This window comes from Agelaius phoeniceus, chromosome 16, assembly GCF_051311805.1.
Source record: "Agelaius phoeniceus isolate bAgePho1 chromosome 16, bAgePho1.hap1, whole genome shotgun sequence".
Classification (NCBI taxonomy): Eukaryota; Metazoa; Chordata; class Aves; order Passeriformes; family Icteridae; genus Agelaius; species Agelaius phoeniceus.
In genome coordinates, this window is record NC_135280.1 from 5,678,926 (window position 1) to 5,697,084 (window position 18,159).

Genomic DNA, 18,159 nt, shown 5'->3' on the forward strand with positions numbered 1-18,159 from the left:
AGCGACTGCTGTTATGCTTTCCAGGAAATCCATGAACATTGCAGTGACAAAGTGATGGGGCGGTGATGGATCCTACAGATAGCTGCTGTAGGAAGAAAAACATCTAGCAAAGAGAAAAGCTCTGATGTCTTCAACTCCCCTAAAGCAGAAAAGCATTTAGGCAGCCAAAAATTGCAGGTGAGAACCTGTGGGTCTGAACTTAGGGGAGGAGGAGCAGCCGGCCCTGGGAGGGGGGAGAGCACTGCTGAGAGCTGAAGCTGGATGCTCACAGCTGGTTTGGGATCCAGCTGTGATTTTAACAGCTGGTTCTGTCAAGCTGCCTTCAGCATAGCTGTGATCCAAGCTTCTATAATTAGCCAAGGAGCAGCAGCTCTCGTGCAAGAGGCGAGGCAGCAGCGACGCTCGATGCAGGGGAAGCAGAGCAGAGTGGGTGTGAGCCTTGCTGAAAGGTGTAAGGGCTGCCCCATGAAATTTTAAATAGCTGGGCATTGGTCTTTTTTTTTTTTTTTTTTTGTTCTCCATCTAAGGGTTTTGTGCAAAACGTTTTGTTAGGTTTTTTTTTCCCCTCTCTCAAAAAAGCACACCTAAGAAATGTTGTTTCGTTTTGTGTCATCCTGTAACAGAAATATTTACATTTATCAGCTCAAATCAAAAGCATTGAGTTTGTGGTCAGCCTGAGGTTGGTTGAATTTGCTGAACTAGTGCAGTTTCTGGTGGGTGAGGTGGTCTGAGCCCCTCCAGGCTGTGGCAGCTGAATGTGCTGCCTGTGTTTTGGGCTGTGCTCTGGATGCTCCCTGGGGATGCCCTGAGTGGTTCCCAGGAGAGCCTGTCCAGCTGGTGAGGACAGACTATAAGATCAATAAATGTGTGAAACACCCCAATATAATTATCATGACTCACTCCTGTCCTTGAGCTTCCCTGTTTGAGGTCAACCAGCTTGAATTAGTGTATTTTGATATTGCTCAGGCTGCCTGTTCCTGTAACCTTGAGTTTTTGCAGTCAATAAATAGACCTATGCTAACTGGAGACAGCTGAAGAGAAGTACAGGGCTTTGTTCTCCATGTCTTGGATGATAAACATTTAAGGAAAGAATAGGAGAGTCATCCCTTTGTATTTTATGTGCTTTATGAGGGTAGTTCTTGGGGCTCCAGGTCTGGTGTTTCTCAGTGATTTTACACTGTGCACATTTCACATTCCCTGAGTAATGACACAGGACCAAAAAGCTGGGGCATCTTTCTTCCACTAATGAGAAGGGAGCGACCAGGAAGCAATAGGATAACAAAGAACATAGGGAAGGCTGTTTTCATGGCAACTCATGGTAGCTTAATTCAATTTCTGCTACAGAAAGATCTGTTTTACTCTGGAGACCTGGGCAGGGCTGGGCAGTTTCTGTCTCTCACCAGATAAAGAACATTCTCCAGGGTGAGGTCATGTCTTTTTCTGGAGTTTGCCAGAGATGCAGCAGAGTTAGATCAGCCTCAGCTCCATACCAGAGCATTTGGTTCTTCATTGCCGACACCAGCCCACACTCACCTGCATTTTCCCCCTGTAGTGAACTCACCCGAGTTTTCACCTTGAAATCCCTGGTGCAGCAGTGGAGGACTTGTCCACAGCCCACTTCTGGGATACTTACACTGAAATGGGACAGGGAGGTGCCTCCCCAGCTAAATGGGACTGGTTTTACAAATGCTGCTGCTGCTGCTGAGGTGCAGACACAGCAGCCGCCTCCAGTTTCATAACCAGGGCAGCCCCTGAGGGACACAGGCATGGCAGTAACAAACAGCATATCCCCAAAATACCTAAAAGACAATGAGGCTGCTCAGCAGGGAGTGAATTTCAAGCTTTCATGCATTGCAGAGGGTGGAAGAAAATTTTAGCCTAGCTAAGTCAGTGGGAATTTTGGTCGATGATTTATTGGGACAGAATTTAGCCTTGATTTATATAATTCCAGGAGTTCATTAAGTGGGATTATGCTGCTCCAGGGAATGGGAGGTGATAGTTCTGGAAAAATCAAAGTGTGCAAATGTCCTTGTGCAACCTGGAGGTTGTGGCTGTGCTGCCAAATGCTCCTTCCTTGATAGCACAGCTGCCAGAGCATCGTGTACCAGCTGATTTCTGGGACAGCTGCAACACCAGCAGCCAGGGCAGAAACGAGTCCTAAATTAAAAAATTCTGCTTTCCTGTATGAAGTTTTCACTGTAAATGCATTGAACACTCAATAAAAGACATTCAGGAGCCAACAGCAGCACTGCAGCAGATCTGCTTGAAGCCATTTGGATTTCTGTTCAAAGCAGAAAAAGAGGAGTGCTAGGTGTGAGAATGGCTTTCCATGATTTGTGACTGTATGGAAGTGCTGCCTGTGTGGGGGAATGCTTTATTCCAGGATGCCCCAGAACACAGAGTCCTAAACTCATCTAAAGTCTGTGGTGAACTTCTCTGCTGACTCCTCTCCAGCTCTGTTGGGGGTTTAAATTAATCTCATCCTTGCTTGCATTGATCTGTGTGAGCAGCTGCCTAGGCTGAGCTTTTATTTATTGGTGTGGGGAACCGATCCATCAAAAGCTCTTCAGGCTCAGGGACTATTTTAGCCTGATGCCCTAGGTGTGGTTTGAGGATGCCTGTGTGAAATCCACACCTTCAGGTGGCTCCTGGTGCTCTGGAAGTGTTTTGAGCAGCTGCAGGTTGGTGAATCCCAATCCCAGGTTGGTGCATGGGGAGGGTGTCAAGGTTCCTTGCCCTTGTTCAGTCTCACCTCCTGGCTTTCTGCAGGTGGGGCTGCAGGTGGGCTCTCCCTTGCCTTGCAGAGGTGCAGGCAGGACCAGCTCTGTGTGGGCATCCCTGGGGATGATGGTGTGGGATGGTGGCAGAGCTGCTCCAGGTGCAGGGAAGGCTGCAGGACATCTGAGCTGAACTCACAGTGGCTGCAGTGAGGGTTTTTTGGAGTGTTTATGTCTCACCCAAGGAGGATCCTTGCCCTGTGGCTGGGAGTGGTTTGGCTCTCAGAACTGAGCTCCTGAGGTGAATTGCTGCAGGATTATTGTGAGTTAGTGCCACATGCCTGCCCTTACACCCAGCTTGGCAGCTGGATCAGGCTTTGAGTGCACTCACTGCTGCTGAACGGGCTGAGCATCACACAGGGAGCCTCCCACCTTTCATCTGCCTTTTATTATGAAAGACTGGCTGCAAAAGAGCAAAACCTGAAGGTTATTTACCTGTAACAGGATTTTTTTTTCTCCAAGCAAGCTCCCAGGTGGGTGTTGCAGGGATGCCACTCGAAGAGGAAGCATTTGATTTCCAAGTAAAATTAGATTCCACATTCAATTCTCAGCAATGTAAGTGCAAGGCTTCCAGTAAAGACATTTTCTGTAGCACGGGGTTGTAACATCTCCCAGCAGATACAATCAAATTGTGCTTGCAGCAGGCAGCTGTGGCCTTATCTTTAATATGTAAACACTTGCTCAATAATTAAGTTACCACGGAAGTTGTACTGTATCGATGGTCAATTATAAGATAAACTGATAAAAGGGAGGATGTGGCTGTCTTCTGTATTAAACCTGATATGCCTGCAGCAGTCAGGTGAAGACTTGGGAATTGTATAATTTGTGTTTTCTCATACTTGTTCTCACACAGCATTTTCAGAGGAGGTGAGTGCTCACTGGGAGATCAATATCACTCTACCAAAAGAAGATTTTTCTCTGATGAGTGTCCTTTGCACCACCTCACCCTGCAGTGGCTGCCACCCCCTGCTGCCCTGATTTCCCATTTTTTACTGCACTGATGGCTTCCCAAGCTCTGCAGAGGCTCCTGTTCCTGCTGCACTCAGTGGCACCAGGGGCAAGGTGATCCCACCTGAGATCCCTGTGATCCCACCTGAGATCCCTCCCAGGAGGATGAATGGCTCTGCTAATGTCTTTGTCACCTGAGAGCTGCTCCGTGGGGAATCCAACATGTGATTAAAGAAACCAGTTAAAAACAGCTTAGGAAGCTGGATTAGGTACATGATCTCTTATTGTGGCTCCTTTTAGCTGACAACCCGCTGAAAGAAGGGGGGTCTGGATTACATGGAGAAACATCAGACTTGACAAGAGTGTTTTCTGACTGTTCGGCTTAGCGGTGTCATGCACAATTTTAATCTGATTTAAATAGTGGCAAACATCACAGGCTTAATGGATTTCAGCTTTATTATTGGGGCTTTGCTTAGGAGCAATTTGGATTTTCAGCTGTGAGCCACCAGTGCAAGTGTACTCATGATTAAGTGGGGCTGGAAGCCTGGGCATGGACCTTGCATTTAAATGCTCCGTGCCTGTGTGGGGGCACAGACCTGTCTTCTTTCTGTCAGCCTCAGGATCTGGATGTGTAGTTGAGCTCAGCCCCATGATCTTTCCATAAAGATGATGCATTTGGCTCCATTTCCCACACTGGTCCCAGCAGCTGGGGAGCACCTTTTACCAGTACAAAATCAAGATGACAATATCTTCTTGTAGTGATCTGGAGAATTGGTTTTCCATGCTTGGCTTCAGCCTTGGAGTTGTTCCTCAGGTGATCTAAAATGATCTCTGTCCTCTGCTTTAGGTGTCATGGGTTGTTCTTGACCTTCCCATGTGAGGCTTTGTCTGGTCTCTGCTGGGCCAGTTTGGGGTGATTTGTCTGGAGGAAAAAGTCCCTGAGGACACTGACACCTGCATTTCTACAGAAATGTGCTCTTGCCTCCACACTGAGTCTTTTGGATTGTTTTTTTTATACATTGTGGGATAAGATGCTGTGGAAGAAATCAATATTGAAGGTGGTTTTGTACAACAGTGTTGGCTTTGCTCAGAGGACTGGATCTGACTATCAGAGGCAAGTTACCATTTCAGGACCTGTTGGTCACTGAGGTCTGGTCAACTGCTTGGTGCTCTGGGCCCTGCATGAGCAGAAGAAGTAGGAAAAAGGGAACATCAGCCACTGCAAGTTCTCCTTTTCTCAGTAGAGAGAAGTGTGTGTTCCTAGTCCCTTTCTGTGCCACCTCATACCACCGACCTGAGGTTCCATCTCCTTCCAGCTCTGAGCTGAGCATTGGTGAGGATGTTTTCCCTCAGAAGGCCAAGGAGATGTCTGTACAACATTACCTGAATCATCCACTAAATCCTGGCTTTCTGTCTGCTGTAGCCATTCAAGCACTAATTGCCTTTGATTAAGTCAATCGTTTGCAGAGTGAGTGGGTTAATTGGGTATTGTGGAAGCAATCAATCTCATCAGCTGCTTGCATCCATAGCTGAAGTGACAATGCAGTGGGACAATAATTGTTTTATGAGCTCCTGGAAGGCAGCAGAGGCAGACTGGATGACAACATGAAACCCTTCTCTGCGAAATGGCCTTTAGGAAAGGTAATTTGGATGCTAAGTGCTCATTAGGAGAGGACTGATTGATTAGGAGCTGGGAAATGTTGTGCCTCTAACACGGGTGTGCACAGGAAAATGGTGTGGGTGTCAGGGTGCTGCACTTGGGAGTTCCTGGGCTCTTTGGCCTGGCTGGATGAGCTGTGAGGAGGATGTGGTGCCCTAAATGGGGAGAAAACGTTGTCTTGAGGGAGGTGAAGGGAGATCATTCCCTTCTCAGCCCGTGAGCTGGACCTGCCATCACCCACCCTGCCTTAGGTGCACCAAGCACTGACCTCACGGGGGTCCTGGGGGCTGGAGAATCACTGAGCCTCATTTTCTGCTTGCTGAAGCTGTAATTTCCAAAGAACTGAACTGGGCAGGGGCAGCAGCAGCTGCTGGTGGCTCCTGACCTGGTCAGTGCAGGAGGGGGAGGATTTCCATCTCAGCATCAGGTGCCTGCTGCCATGGGGATGCTGAGACACCTCCAGCATGGCTGTTCCTGCACTGCTCAGGGTGGGACCTGCAGGAAATGGATGATCCAGAGATGGCTGCAGAATTATTGCAGGGAACTTCTGAGCTCCTCAAACAGGCAAAAAAATCAGGCAAAAAAAGCAATCTGCTGGTGCTGTGCAGCAGAGCAGGGTGCAAGCTCTGAGGGATTTGAGGACCTGGACCCTGATTGCATCTGGGGGATTGGGGCAAAGAGTGTTGTTTTCATTCCATGAGCAAACTTAATATTCCTTGGTTTATGACTTTTATTGGAGTGCAAATTCTCAAAGTATGCAAGTTGAATTCATCGAAATGTCTTGCTTTGATGGTGGCTGAGTGCTGCAGGAAGAAATGTTACAACCTAGAGCAGTCAAACCAAACCATCTACCCTGGCATGGCTAAACAAGTTGTTTTTGCAACCCTATTCAAAGTCCAGTCTGTAAGGAAAATACAGAATATGCCACCTTCTCCATCCAACCCTCTCACTGTGGGCAGCAGGGTTTATTTCAGAGGAATATCCTTCAGACTCTTTGTTTAAAAAGGAGATTGTGACACGGGGCCAGAGGTGATGTGTGATGTCAGGGATTCCACACTCAGCTGCTCCAGAGAATTATGCAGCTCCTTAACCTCTCAGAAAAGGTGGGCACACGTGTCCAGTGAGTGCCTGTCCCCTGTGCTGCCCTAATTAACACCTCACCGTGCTAATGGAGCAGAGAGCTCAGCTCTGACACTCAGAGGAGTGGCCATGCACACCCTGCAATTTTAGCAGCAGAGGGAGGGAGCTGCATTTGAATCTTCTCCAAAGCTCTGAATCGGGGTCAATGCACTTTAACTGCTGAGAGGAAGGAAAAAGGCCTTCTGTAGGAGGAGGTGCCCTGCCTGAACTCCAGGAAAATGTGATTCTCTTGGATTACATGCACAAGTACATTTTTTTTTCCTCTTATTCAGCCCCCCATGCTTTGACTTGCAGTGAGACAAGAAGGCAAGAAACCACACAGTGCTGCATTTGTGTGGTGCTGGATACACTCAGACCTGGTTTTACCACAGCCCTAGAAGCATCATGGAAACAAGCAGTTCTGTTGCCTCTTTCCAGGTGAAACTCTGAAATAAGGAGCCAAAGAAACCAAAGATCAGTCGTGGTTTTAATTCCCAGTTTTGAATGCCTTGCTTAGGATGACAGAAGGAGAAGTCCATGCATCTTGGTTTTTGCAAGCCAGTGGATCTGATTGTCCTCCTTGCAGGAGGGATTTTTCTTCTCTGAGAGCAAAGAGTATAAAACTGAATAAGTAATTTTGGATACTTCCTGTAATCCACATTCTCAGAGACCAAACCCCCATCATTAACTCAGCTCTGTAAGAGCCTTCTGAGGTGGGGAAGTAGCAATATCCTCCCTCTTTAAAATGGGGAACCTGAACCAAATGCTGGTGGAAGTCAGATGGAGAGATGGTGGCTGCAGGAGATATTCTTTATACAAAATCCTCTCCCTTGCTTCCTCTGGAGCCCTCAGGCAGTGGAGGGCTGGCTACACTGGAGCACCCAGGGCTGCTGCCACTTCCATGTGCCTGAAGGAGCTGCAGCCCCCAGCCCACCTGAGCTGGCACAGGACCCTGCACTACCTTCTTTTCACTCAACCAACTGGTGCCCCCTGCTTTCCTTGCCCCAGAGCTGTAGCTGTGGGGTGAGGTGGGTGTGGAAGGGGCAGATCCTGATTTTACCTTGGAAGGCACACAAGAGGTCAGAAATGCCCACCTGGGCTGTGTGGCTGTGTCCTGTGCCATTTACTGGCTGACTTTGACACAACTGCTTGGTGGGGCTCTTGCAGGAGTCACAGGTTGGTGCCAGAGCAGCCTGCAGAGCAAAGTGGTCGATTTTGCTCCTTGGCAGGTGGCAGAAGTGCTGCAGGAAACGTGGCAGCAGCAGTGCCAGCTGTGTTAGTGGTGTTTCTTTATCAGTCTTGCCCAGGCAGTGCTTTCTGCTCTCGTGGTTGGGTGCTGGTGATCCATGGGATGGTGGCAGGAGGTTGCAGCCCCATTCTGTGCCTCAGGAGAGGAACAGAGGTGTTGGTGACACGATGTTGTGTGGTCCAACACAGCAGTCAGCAGGGGTTGGAGGGATTGTGGTCCTTCAGCTTCCAACTGAGCAGAGCAGCCCTCACAGAATGGTTTGGGTTGGGAGGGACCTTAAAGATCATCCCATTTCACCCTGCCATGGGACATCTTCCACTCTCCCAGGCTGTTCCAAAGCCCCATCCAGCCTGGCCTCAGACTCTTCCAGGGAAGCAGCCACAGCTTCCCTGGGCACCCTGTGCCAGGTCCTCGCCACCCCTGAGGACCTGAGTGTGACCAGGTGCTGGAAATACAAAGCTGATGCTAGGATAGTGCAGCACATGAGACAGGGAAGAGAAGGTTTATTGTCTGTCTCCAATGCCCTCCAGTGTAAGATCTGTTTCCTGTTGTGCCTCCTGCAGTTTTGTTTCTCAGCACCTTCTCTGGCTGCTTTCACAGCCCTGTGGATCAGGGCTTTGAGGACACATCTTGCTGACACACAGTTTGCCTGGGGAGCCTGTGTGAGTTCATGTTGGGTGCAAGGGCTGTTCATGGTGGTTTGCACTGATGGGTGCTGACAGGGGTTCAGGTTTGGGCAGAGCAGAGGAGCAGCTCCTGAGGATGCAGCCCTGGAGGGAAGAAGAAAGAAAAAGAAAGAAGCAAGCAAAAATCTGTACCAAAGTACACTGAAATCAGCAGCTGGCTTTGTCAGAGCAGCTGAAGGGATTGGCCTGGGAAGAGCCAACATGTGAGCCACAGAATGGGATAACACTTGGTTGTGCTGGGTTTTTGTAATTCTTCCTTGAATTGAATTTGGATTCTGTGTTTTGACACAATTTGGAAAGAGAACATCAAAATGGTGAAATGTCCAATGTAAGAGGGCAGGGAGAGCTGGATTTCCAGACTGACTTTGATCCTGGCTCACAGCCTTGTCCTGGGCAGCTCAGCAAACTTCTCTGGGTTTCTTTCTCTTCTTATACAGCTGTGATGGTGCCCACCTGCCGGGATTAACAATGATTTGAGATCATCTTTGGTGACACACAGAGTAATTTTGTTCTCCATCCCTGCAATGCTAAAAAATCTGTGTTGTTGAGGGGAGCAAGTGCAATCAGAAATACCTGCAGCATCCTTCACCAGTCCTGTGTTTGGCTCACCCCAGGACTGAGCTGTAATAATGCACAGGGAGCCACTCCTTGCGTGTCAGAGTGGAGATGTCTGAAGCAGAAGCTGTGGGCAGAGAATGAGAGCAGAGGGAGAAGGGCAGGTCTGGAGGAGAAGGACAACCACACACTTGGTTTGCTGAGTTCTGAAGGCTCAGTTCTTTTCTCTATCCCAATTCTCTTTTCAAGTACAGCACTTTATCCCTGGCTCTCAGTGATTCCTTTCTGCTGCAGGGTACAGAGAAGGATTTCTGTGGAAGAGAGGACGCGACAATGGGCAATTCTTAAGCCGAAAATTCGTGTTATCAGAGAGGGAAGGTGCTCTGAAGTACTTCAACAAAAACGATGTGAGTACCTGGGGTTGCTGTGTGCAGATGGGATTGCAGCTGTGAGAGCATCCTGGAACATGTAATTCCCAAGGCACCAGTTTGTTTTACAATTTCCATAAGCACTGAGTCCCAGCTGCTCCAGGACAAGAGCACCAGGCTCAGCTCAGCTCACCCTCCCTTTAGTGGGGTTTGCTCTTGCTCCTCCAGCACAGTCATGGAGAGATGTCCCCCAGGCCCATTCACACATTCTTGCTCTGTTGCCCTTTAAAGTCTTTAGGGCTTTTCTCAAACCACCAGCAAAGGAGTTTTTCTCAGCTCTGGCTCTGCATCCTCCAAATAACGTGGGTTTCGTGTTGATGACAACCTTGTGATGAAGGTGTCACCACTTTGCAGTGGTCACTGGGGTCTGAATCCTCCTTTGCATGGCATTGGATGCAATCCAGAGGGAAATCTCCCTGGTTTTCTGTTCCTCCAGTGTCAAGCAGAGTCAGCAGCCAGTGGCTCACCTGAGAGGATGGGACAGGTGGGGACATGGACATGGTGCTTCCCAGCCGGGTCTGTTGTTGGCAAAGGGGATAATCCTCCATCTTTTGGGACAAGGATGAACTATCTGTGGGTGCTGGAGTCACAAAGCACCCTGGCCTGTTAGTTAGCAGTCTGTCTCTTTTTGCTGGATTTTGCAGAAGGACAGAGCATTATTCCAGACTGGCATTGACACCTGAGCAGGGTCTTGGATCTCTCATCACCAGGGAGTTTTGTGGGCTGGCATTCAGGTGCTTTTTGCTAATGCCCTCAAATAGGCCTTTTTTCGACCAAGTGAACTGTTTTTTGGTTTGAAAGCCACTTCTCAGTGTTTGCTCACCCAGCTGTGTTTTCCAGGCAAAAGAACCCAAAGCAATTATGAAGATCGAGCACCTAAACGCCACCTTCCAGCCTGCAAAAATTGGGAACCCACACGGGCTGCAGATCACTTACTTGAAGGACAATAGCACAAGGAACATCTTTGTCTATCATGAAGATGGCAAGGTGAGGCCCTGGAGGTAATGAGGAGGTTTGGGACAGCCTGTGGCACACCAGGCTCCAGCCAAGCTGGGATCTCTTGGAGGGTGGAAGGGTACAGGATGCACAGCCAGCTTTGAGAGTGTTTGTCCTGTTCTTCCAAGCACAAAGGATGGCAAACTGTGTTCTAAGTGAACAGATGCAAATGGGAGGAATTGGAAATTTCTTGAAACTCGGAGTAGAGGATTTTTCAAGGCAGGCTCCTTGGTGCCCAGAAGAGGAGAAAGGGTGGATGGAGCATTGGAAGATGAGGGGACTCAGCCCAAAGACTTGCAAAAGGGGAGCAAGCTGGAATGTAGGAGAAGCAGGGACTGATGTGGTTCTGCCTGTCTCATACTTCATAAAATGCAGACACTCATGTTTGTATTGAATAAATCCCCTTGTTCAGATGTCTCTGAAGGGAGGTGTGAAGGAGAGGGCCCATGGGTCTGGGGTGATCCTTTGTGGGTCCCAGGGAGCTGCTCTCAAACTTCCCCTCCATGCCAGGTGCTTGTCAGCAGGTGCTTCTTGAGCCCAGCCCATGTCACTGGAGCTGCTCTCAGGTACCTCCTGCTGCAATTTAAGCCAGACTAATGAGCAGCAGCTCTTTAGTGGCAAAGTTGCATCTCCCCCTGTTGTGTCAGAGTCTGTGGTTTGCTGGGCTTTGGTGGTTTGCACAGCCAGGCTGTGAGGGCTGCATTTAGGGCTGTGGGGTTTGGGTTTGGCTGCTGAGGTTTCTGCTGGGGGCTGCTGGAAGGAGCTGTCTCTGCTCCCAGGCAGGGCAGGATGTGCTCTGATGAAATCTGATCATGACCCTGCTCAATTCCTTCCAACTTCCCTCAGTTTGGTCTGTCTCCTTGGCTGCACAAGGGCTGTAGGATGATGAACCCCCTGGGGCAAACTCCTGCCCTTTGGGACTGGAGGCTGCCCTGGGACTCCCCTGTGGTCTCCTGCTGCCCTTTGCTCCCTTTTGGGCTCCCCCAGCAGCCCCAGTGTGTCCTCCTGGACCCCAGAGGTGCTGCCTCTCCCTGGTCTGAGCTGGGGGAGTCTCATTTAGGCTCCTTCTAATATTTCATAAGAGTCACAGAATAGTTTGGGTTGGGAATGACCTTAAAGCTCATCTGATTCCACCCCTGCCATGGGCAGGGACACCTTCCACCATCCCAGGCTGCTCCAAGCCCCATCCAGCCTGGCCTTGGACACTGCCAGGGATGGGGCAGCCACAGCTGCTCTGGGAAAACCTGTGCCACCCTCACAGGGAAGAATTTGGTCAAACCTCATTTGTGTCAATGGATTATCAATATTCCAGAAAGCAATTTACTGCTGGAAGTCAGTGAGGGTTTCAGCTTCTGCTTTTCTGCAGGGTGAAACCCTACCTCACATCATGATCACAGAGAAGAACCACAGGTAAATAAAGAAATAAATATGTGTATAACCACCCAATTGGTGGCCGTAGAAGATACCAAAATTTTAACATCACAGCTTATTGTTCATTAGCTCCAGCCTGGTTTGGTCATCATGAACTTCAGGAGTGGATTCTCAGTGATCCTCTTTGTGGTGCTATCTGGGGTGTCCTTAGCTGCTTAGGGTAGGTGAGCAAGTGATAAGTGAGTAAAACCTCAGACAAGTAGGTCAGAGTTTTCCATTGTTTATGTCCTAGTATCTTTTGGGTTATTTTTTCTCTCAACTTGAAGTAGCTTAAGAAACCAAAGCAAAGATTTTTAATTTTTGGGAATGGCTATTTGCCACATTAGACCATTTTTAAGATACCCCCAATTCAGCTCCTTAAAACTGAGATTTTAAAATTTCATGTGAGCCTTTCCTCCTTACCCAGATCATTTCTAAAGCACAAAAAAGTTTAACTCTTAGAGAAGGCCAACTTCTCCTTTGACACGGTCTTTCCTACACTACAGCGACCTCACCTGAAAGGGTTGGGCAGTGTTTATTTTGGGATTGAGTTTGGCTCATTGAGCATGTCCCTGATCTGATGTGTGAAGCTTCCCATGCATTAATGACAGCAAGACAGCTCAGCATCCCTCTCCCTGTGCTCAGATCCCAGGCAGGGCAGCTCCTGATTCCCTTCCAGCAAACCTTTCCTGGTCCCACAGTGTCAGAGCACAAGGCAGTGTTTGAGTGCTCCCTTTAAGTGTGGAACACTTAAAATTAATGTGGCATTTCTCAGCAAAACCTTCAGAGACATACAGCACAAGCTGTTGGGTCTTACCAGAGATAAATGAATACATGAGTTTAAAAATAAGGAAATTATAAAACAATTGTTTTGTAGGAGGAAAAAAATAGAGAGAGATTTTTTTGCCAAGGAAAGGGAGAAGTTCCAGAGCTTCTTGGACTTCATTATCACTGTGGCTGTCCCTAAAAGACTCACAGACACAGCTGATAGACTGGGATACAAAGATAAAGAGATGTTGAGCTACTCTTTTATCAAAACATTGAAGTATGTAGCTGGAATTTGGGTGGGATGCAGGTCCTCCTGGAGGGGACAGGGCTGGGTGGGCAGGTTGCACCAGCCCAGCTCTGTTTAAAGGGTCAGCTCAATGTTTCAAATGCTCTTTTGGGGCTGGTTTTGCCAGTTCAGAGATGTTTAAATGCTCCCTTCTGCAGAAAGCCCCTCGGTGCTGACTGGAAGCTGCAGAGCTCTGTGCACATCTGGCAGCCCAGAACAGCAGCTGAGTGTTCCACATCCTTCACCTTTTTGCTGTACTCTGTGTTTTCTAGGATTCCTGCTGCATTGAGCTCTGTCACTGGAGCCAGAGCAACAAAACCCAGCAGGATCAGGTTATTTTGTGTGCAGGCTGCACTCCTCACTCTGCTTTTTTCCTCATTACTAGGAAATAGTGGATTGGTTCAACGCCATCCGGGCAGCACGCTTCCATTACCTACAAGTGGCATTCCCTGGAGCCAGTGACTCTGATGTGAGTGTTCCTGCAGCATTGCCTGGGTGGGGCTTTTTTTCCCCCCTCTTGCTCATTTTTGGCTCCTGTTAACAAGCTGGAAGGCTTGGGGAGTGCTCCATCCTTCGGAGTGTTCTGTGATTGCTGGTGAAATGGTTGTGGAGGGATGCTGAGCCCAGCCTTGGGGCCCCTGCACACACAGGGGAGCAGCTCCAGCACTGCCACCCCTGCAGGAGCCCTGAGCACCTGGCTCAAAGGCTCTGGCTGTAACAACAAAAGCCAAAACAAAGTCTGGAAGGCTGGGAAGGTGAGGGCAGATGGATGTCAGTGCCCTGAGCTCTCTGCAGGTCAGTGCAGCCTGGTTTATAAATGCCTGTGTTTTCCAGGGGCTGGAGCTGCTAATTGTGTTTCCCTGGGCTAATGCAATTCCAGAGGCTGCTCTGACGTGCTGCCAGCCAAGGCTGTGTGCTGCTCTTGGGCTGTAACATCACTGTGCTGGTGCTTGTTGATTACTCCCTGCTCCTCCTTGGCTGTAGATTTTGAAGTCTAATTGCATTTCCTTCCTTCTGCCAATTATCTGGGAGGGGTGCAGTCGTGGTTGTGCAGGGTGGCCCTGCACCCTGAGGAGTGTGGGAGATGCTCCTGGAGGCTGCTGGCTGTGCTGGGGAGCTGCTCCAAGGTGTTTGATGTTGCAGCCTCCTCTTCTGAGCCCTGTGGAGGAGCAGGACTGGAGCTCTGAGGCAGAGCTGTGGGGTGGGCTCGGGGCTGGGGCCAGCTCAGGGTGGGTTTTCCTTCCAGTGACCCCCAGGCCCTTCCATCTGACTCTGCTCTTTTCTGTCCTCTTTGGTTGCTGCAGCTGGTGCCAAAGCTTTCTAGAAACTACCTGAAGGAAGGATACATGGAGAAAACAGGGCCAAAGGTACGATCTGAAGCATTTTTTAGTCCCTCCAAACATGAGTCTTGCTCTGTATGGCCCCAAGAAGGGGTTGCTGGTGGGACAAACCAACCCTTGCTAGAGAGGCAAAGCCATAACTCTGTGAATGTATTTAATTCACTTTCCTCACCTGGGAGCAAACATTAAAAAAATCCAGATTTACATCTTAAACCCAATGTCCCTTCCTGGTAGAGCTGGCCCAGCCCCTGGCTGTGGTGGCTCTGATGGCCCAGAAATGATCTGTTCCCAACTCCCCCAGCCCATCAGGCTGCTCCAAGTGCTTTGACACTCCTGGGCCATGCATGGTTAGAAGGAAGCTGTGCTGTTCCAGTGTGTGATCTGGCATTTTCTGACTCCCCAGCAAACAGAGGGATTCAAGAAGCGATGGTTCACCATGGATGACCGACGGCTCATGTATTTCAAAGATCCCCTGGTAAGATGAAGGTGCCTGGGCTGCCTGGGGGGAATTACCTGCAATATTGCCACTTATAATTGTAAGAGTAATAGCAGTAATAATTACAGTAATGATCTGCAGCAAAATGCAGGCTGGTGGGAGAGCCAAGAGGGCACAATGCTGTCACTGCTTGGTGGCTCTGCCTGGTGTCCAGTGGGCAGTAACCCTGTAAATACCAAAACCACTTAAAAAGCCCTGTCCACCAGATATTCTGCATCTGGATCTTGGCTCCCTGGTGTTGGTGCTGTATTGTGGGTGCCCTTGGGTGAGGAGCAGGGCTATGGGTGGTGCTGTTGGGGTTTGGCTGGTGGGCTTGTGGCTGCTGCAGCTGTCCTGGCCTGGGCTGCAGAGCTCCCTTCACCCTCACCCCCTTCCTGACTGCTCTGCTGTCTCCTAGGATGCCTTTGCTAGAGGGGAGGTTTTTATTGGGAGCAAGGAGAACAGCTACAAGGTGCTGGAAGGGCTCCCACCATCCACGCAGGGGAACCACTGGCAGCACGGGATCACCATCGTCACCCCGGATCGGAAATTCCTCTTCGCCTGCGAGACAGAGGACGACCAGCTGGAGTGGATCACCACCTTCCAGAAGGTTATAAGCCGGCCAATGCTGCCTCAGGAATATGCAGGTGTGTTCCCTGGGGAGGGCTGGGTGTCAGCCCTGGCCCTGCAGAGTGCCCTGGGCTGGAGGATGGGATGGCTGGAGGGGAGTGGGGGTCTGGACATCGCTCCCTCCTGCTCTCTTCACTGCCCAGGGGATGCAAAGGCTGTTTGAGCAGAGAGGAGGAGGAGGATGGTACCCCTGGAGGAGGAGGAGGATGGTATCCTTCCCTCTTCATTGCCTCTGGTGTGGTGTCCATGCTGCTGTATGGTTATAGGGGTAACTAAAGCCAAGGAGCATCAGCAAGGACCATTGTCAGGGTGGGCTTGTGCCAGCCAGTGCTTGCCTTGCTCTAACTTTATTTTCTCTGTTTTTTCCTTTCAGTGGAAGCCCATTTCAAACATAAACCTTAGCTGGGACTGGCTGGGCAGACCTGAGGAGTGAGCTTCTGTTTACAACACGACGTGGTTTTATTTGAAATGTTAAAAATAATTCATAATAACAGTAATAATAATAACAATAATAATACTTCCCTTTCCCCTCATCATTCACGTGATCATGTCGGAAGGGCGGCGGTGGAACGTCGGAGAAGATCCTGATCCAACTTGAAATTCAGCTCTGTGGCTGCTCTGTGGGGTGGGACAGGTGGCCCTGCCACCCCATCACCCCACACCCGCTTCACCAGGATGGCAGAGACTGTTGGTGGCACATCCCAGGGGCAGCTGGGACTCTTCCCCATGCTCAGGTCCCTGGTGCTGGAGCTGAGCATCCCCACACTTCCAGATGGCTGCCAGCCCTTTCCAGGGGGCTGCAAGTCCCCAAGGGTGACATCCCTGTGGGATGGGAGGCAGCCTGGAAACACAGGAAAGGTGCTGTGCCAAAGCAGCTGAGCCTGCCATGGTGCCAGGGAAAACGAGGAATGAATTATCCCCCTGGGGACTGGGGGTGATGCTGTACCCAGAGAGGGTCAAATAGGATTTAGAAATAGAGGAAATGGGCATCATCAGCCTCGTTAAGGTAATGAAGGGCAGGGAGGAGGGGGCTGCAAGGGAGACACCAACCCATGAGGTGATGCTGGGGGAGCAGAGCTTTGGGGGCCAGGCCTGTGTTTGGCTCCCTGGGTCATCCCTGTTCCATGGTCTGGGGGGCTTTGCCCCATTTGGGGAGCCTGGGATGGAGCTGGAGGTTGAGCTTTATCTGCAGTTTTGCTGATGGGCACCATCAAAGCCTGTCCCAGCTCACTCCCAGCAGGCACATCCCTTCTCCAGACTTGGTGGTTGCACTTTTTCCCCCAGTAATCCAATTTTTTTTGGTTGATTTTTCTTCTCCTGCCCAAAAAAAAAAAAAAAAAAAAAAAAAAAAGCCAAAAAAGAAAAAAAAAAGCTGCTTGAAGTGACGTTTCAGCGCGGTGTTGAGCACTGTAATTCTGCAGTTAGGGCGGGCGGGCTGGGACCTACACACCAGGTGCTGGATTTTTAGCCCAAAATGAGATTTCCAGCGTGCCCTGAGGGCCCAGCCCCAGCCACGGACCTGTCCGACGCGTTTCCTCGGGTGGTTGTGTATCTGAGAGCATCCCATCGGCTGTGTGCATTCGTTCTGTCACTGGTAAGACAACTGTGCTACTAAATGTCATTCCAACCAATAAATTATTATTATGTCAGAGCCGTGGCCGTGTGGTGCTGGGGCAGGGCAGGGAGGTGGGGTTAAAAAGCAGCAAATGGAAACAAGGAGGTGCCAGTGCTGGCAGGGCCCCAGGGGTGTGGGACACCCTCAAAACACAATGTGTATTATTTTAGCTATTATTTGTGTAAATGTGTGTGTTATAGTGCATATTCTGTGTATTTTCTCTGTAATAGTTCTTTATGTGTGCACACACATGCACAAAGGATAGCTGGTTCTTGGGAATAGAGAAATAAGCTTTAGGAAGGGGTTGTTGGCTATTCAGACAACTATAAACTGCATAGTGGGTAGGTGTAATATGTAAAATGTGTGTATATGTGTGAGGTGTTTGTATGCACACATTCATGTACAGATGTAGCACTCAGACATATTCACTTTACAAAGATATAAGCTAAGTGTATTTCACACACCTGTTTATGTATAGACATTTTTATACTTTGTTTTCTAAAATATGTGATTCTATATTATATACACATGTGCATGCTTTATATACATATAATTTATAAATATATTTATAAATTTAAGGTGTATATCTGCATGCACATGTGTATGCCTAACTATAATTATATAGTTAACTTATATTTAAAGTATTTATAAGTGTATGTTACCCACACACTGTCATTCACACTTACTTACCAACCCAGGCACAGCAGAAGCAGGGAGAGCACAGACTGGATTCCTTGTTTGTGTTTATAGGTAGCTATAAAAATTGTTTTGTGTGCATGTATAATTAAGAATAATATTATAATTAATATGTAATACAAGTATATAATTATTATCTATACAAAAGGCTGTTTATATGTGTGTGTGTATACTTGTATTTTAAATTCCTAGGTATATGTTTTATACGTACACACATATAAGTTCTGTATATACTGTTGTAATTATTGAATATACATTTTATATATATCCACGTGTAGGTGCCTCAGCCCTGGAGCACTGCCTTCCTGTCAGGGCTGGGGTGTTGGGGTCAGGGCACATGCAGAGCTCACAGTGGGGGCTGCAGACAGAGCTGAGGCAAGAACCTCACATTGGGTCACATACACAGGACACAGCAGAGGACATGAGCTGGATGCCTGTGGACACCTCATACTGCCTGAGAGGCACATTCCTGGCAGCCAAAAGCAATGTAAGCTGTGCTTCTAAACCTCTGCTGGCATCCC

The 18,159-nt window shown here is 49.0% G+C and overlaps 1 protein-coding gene across 1 annotated transcript in view; it reads left to right on the top strand.

The window, feature by feature from the left end:
* ADAP1 (ArfGAP with dual PH domains 1) overlaps nucleotides 1–16,976 on the top strand; it is a 50,408-nt gene extending 33,432 nt beyond the window's left edge. The window contains exons 5-11 of the mRNA XM_054643419.2: nucleotides 9,289–9,401; nucleotides 10,263–10,409; nucleotides 13,268–13,351; nucleotides 14,187–14,249; nucleotides 14,626–14,697; nucleotides 15,116–15,344; nucleotides 15,701–16,976. Of these exons, the coding sequence (XP_054499394.1) occupies nucleotides 9,289–9,401; nucleotides 10,263–10,409; nucleotides 13,268–13,351; nucleotides 14,187–14,249; nucleotides 14,626–14,697; nucleotides 15,116–15,344; nucleotides 15,701–15,729 (737 nt within the window). The 3' untranslated portion in view covers nucleotides 15,730–16,976. The remainder of the gene's footprint in view (nucleotides 1–9,288; nucleotides 9,402–10,262; nucleotides 10,410–13,267; nucleotides 13,352–14,186; nucleotides 14,250–14,625; nucleotides 14,698–15,115; nucleotides 15,345–15,700) is intronic.
* The last annotated feature ends 1,183 nt before the right edge of the window (nucleotides 16,977–18,159 follow it).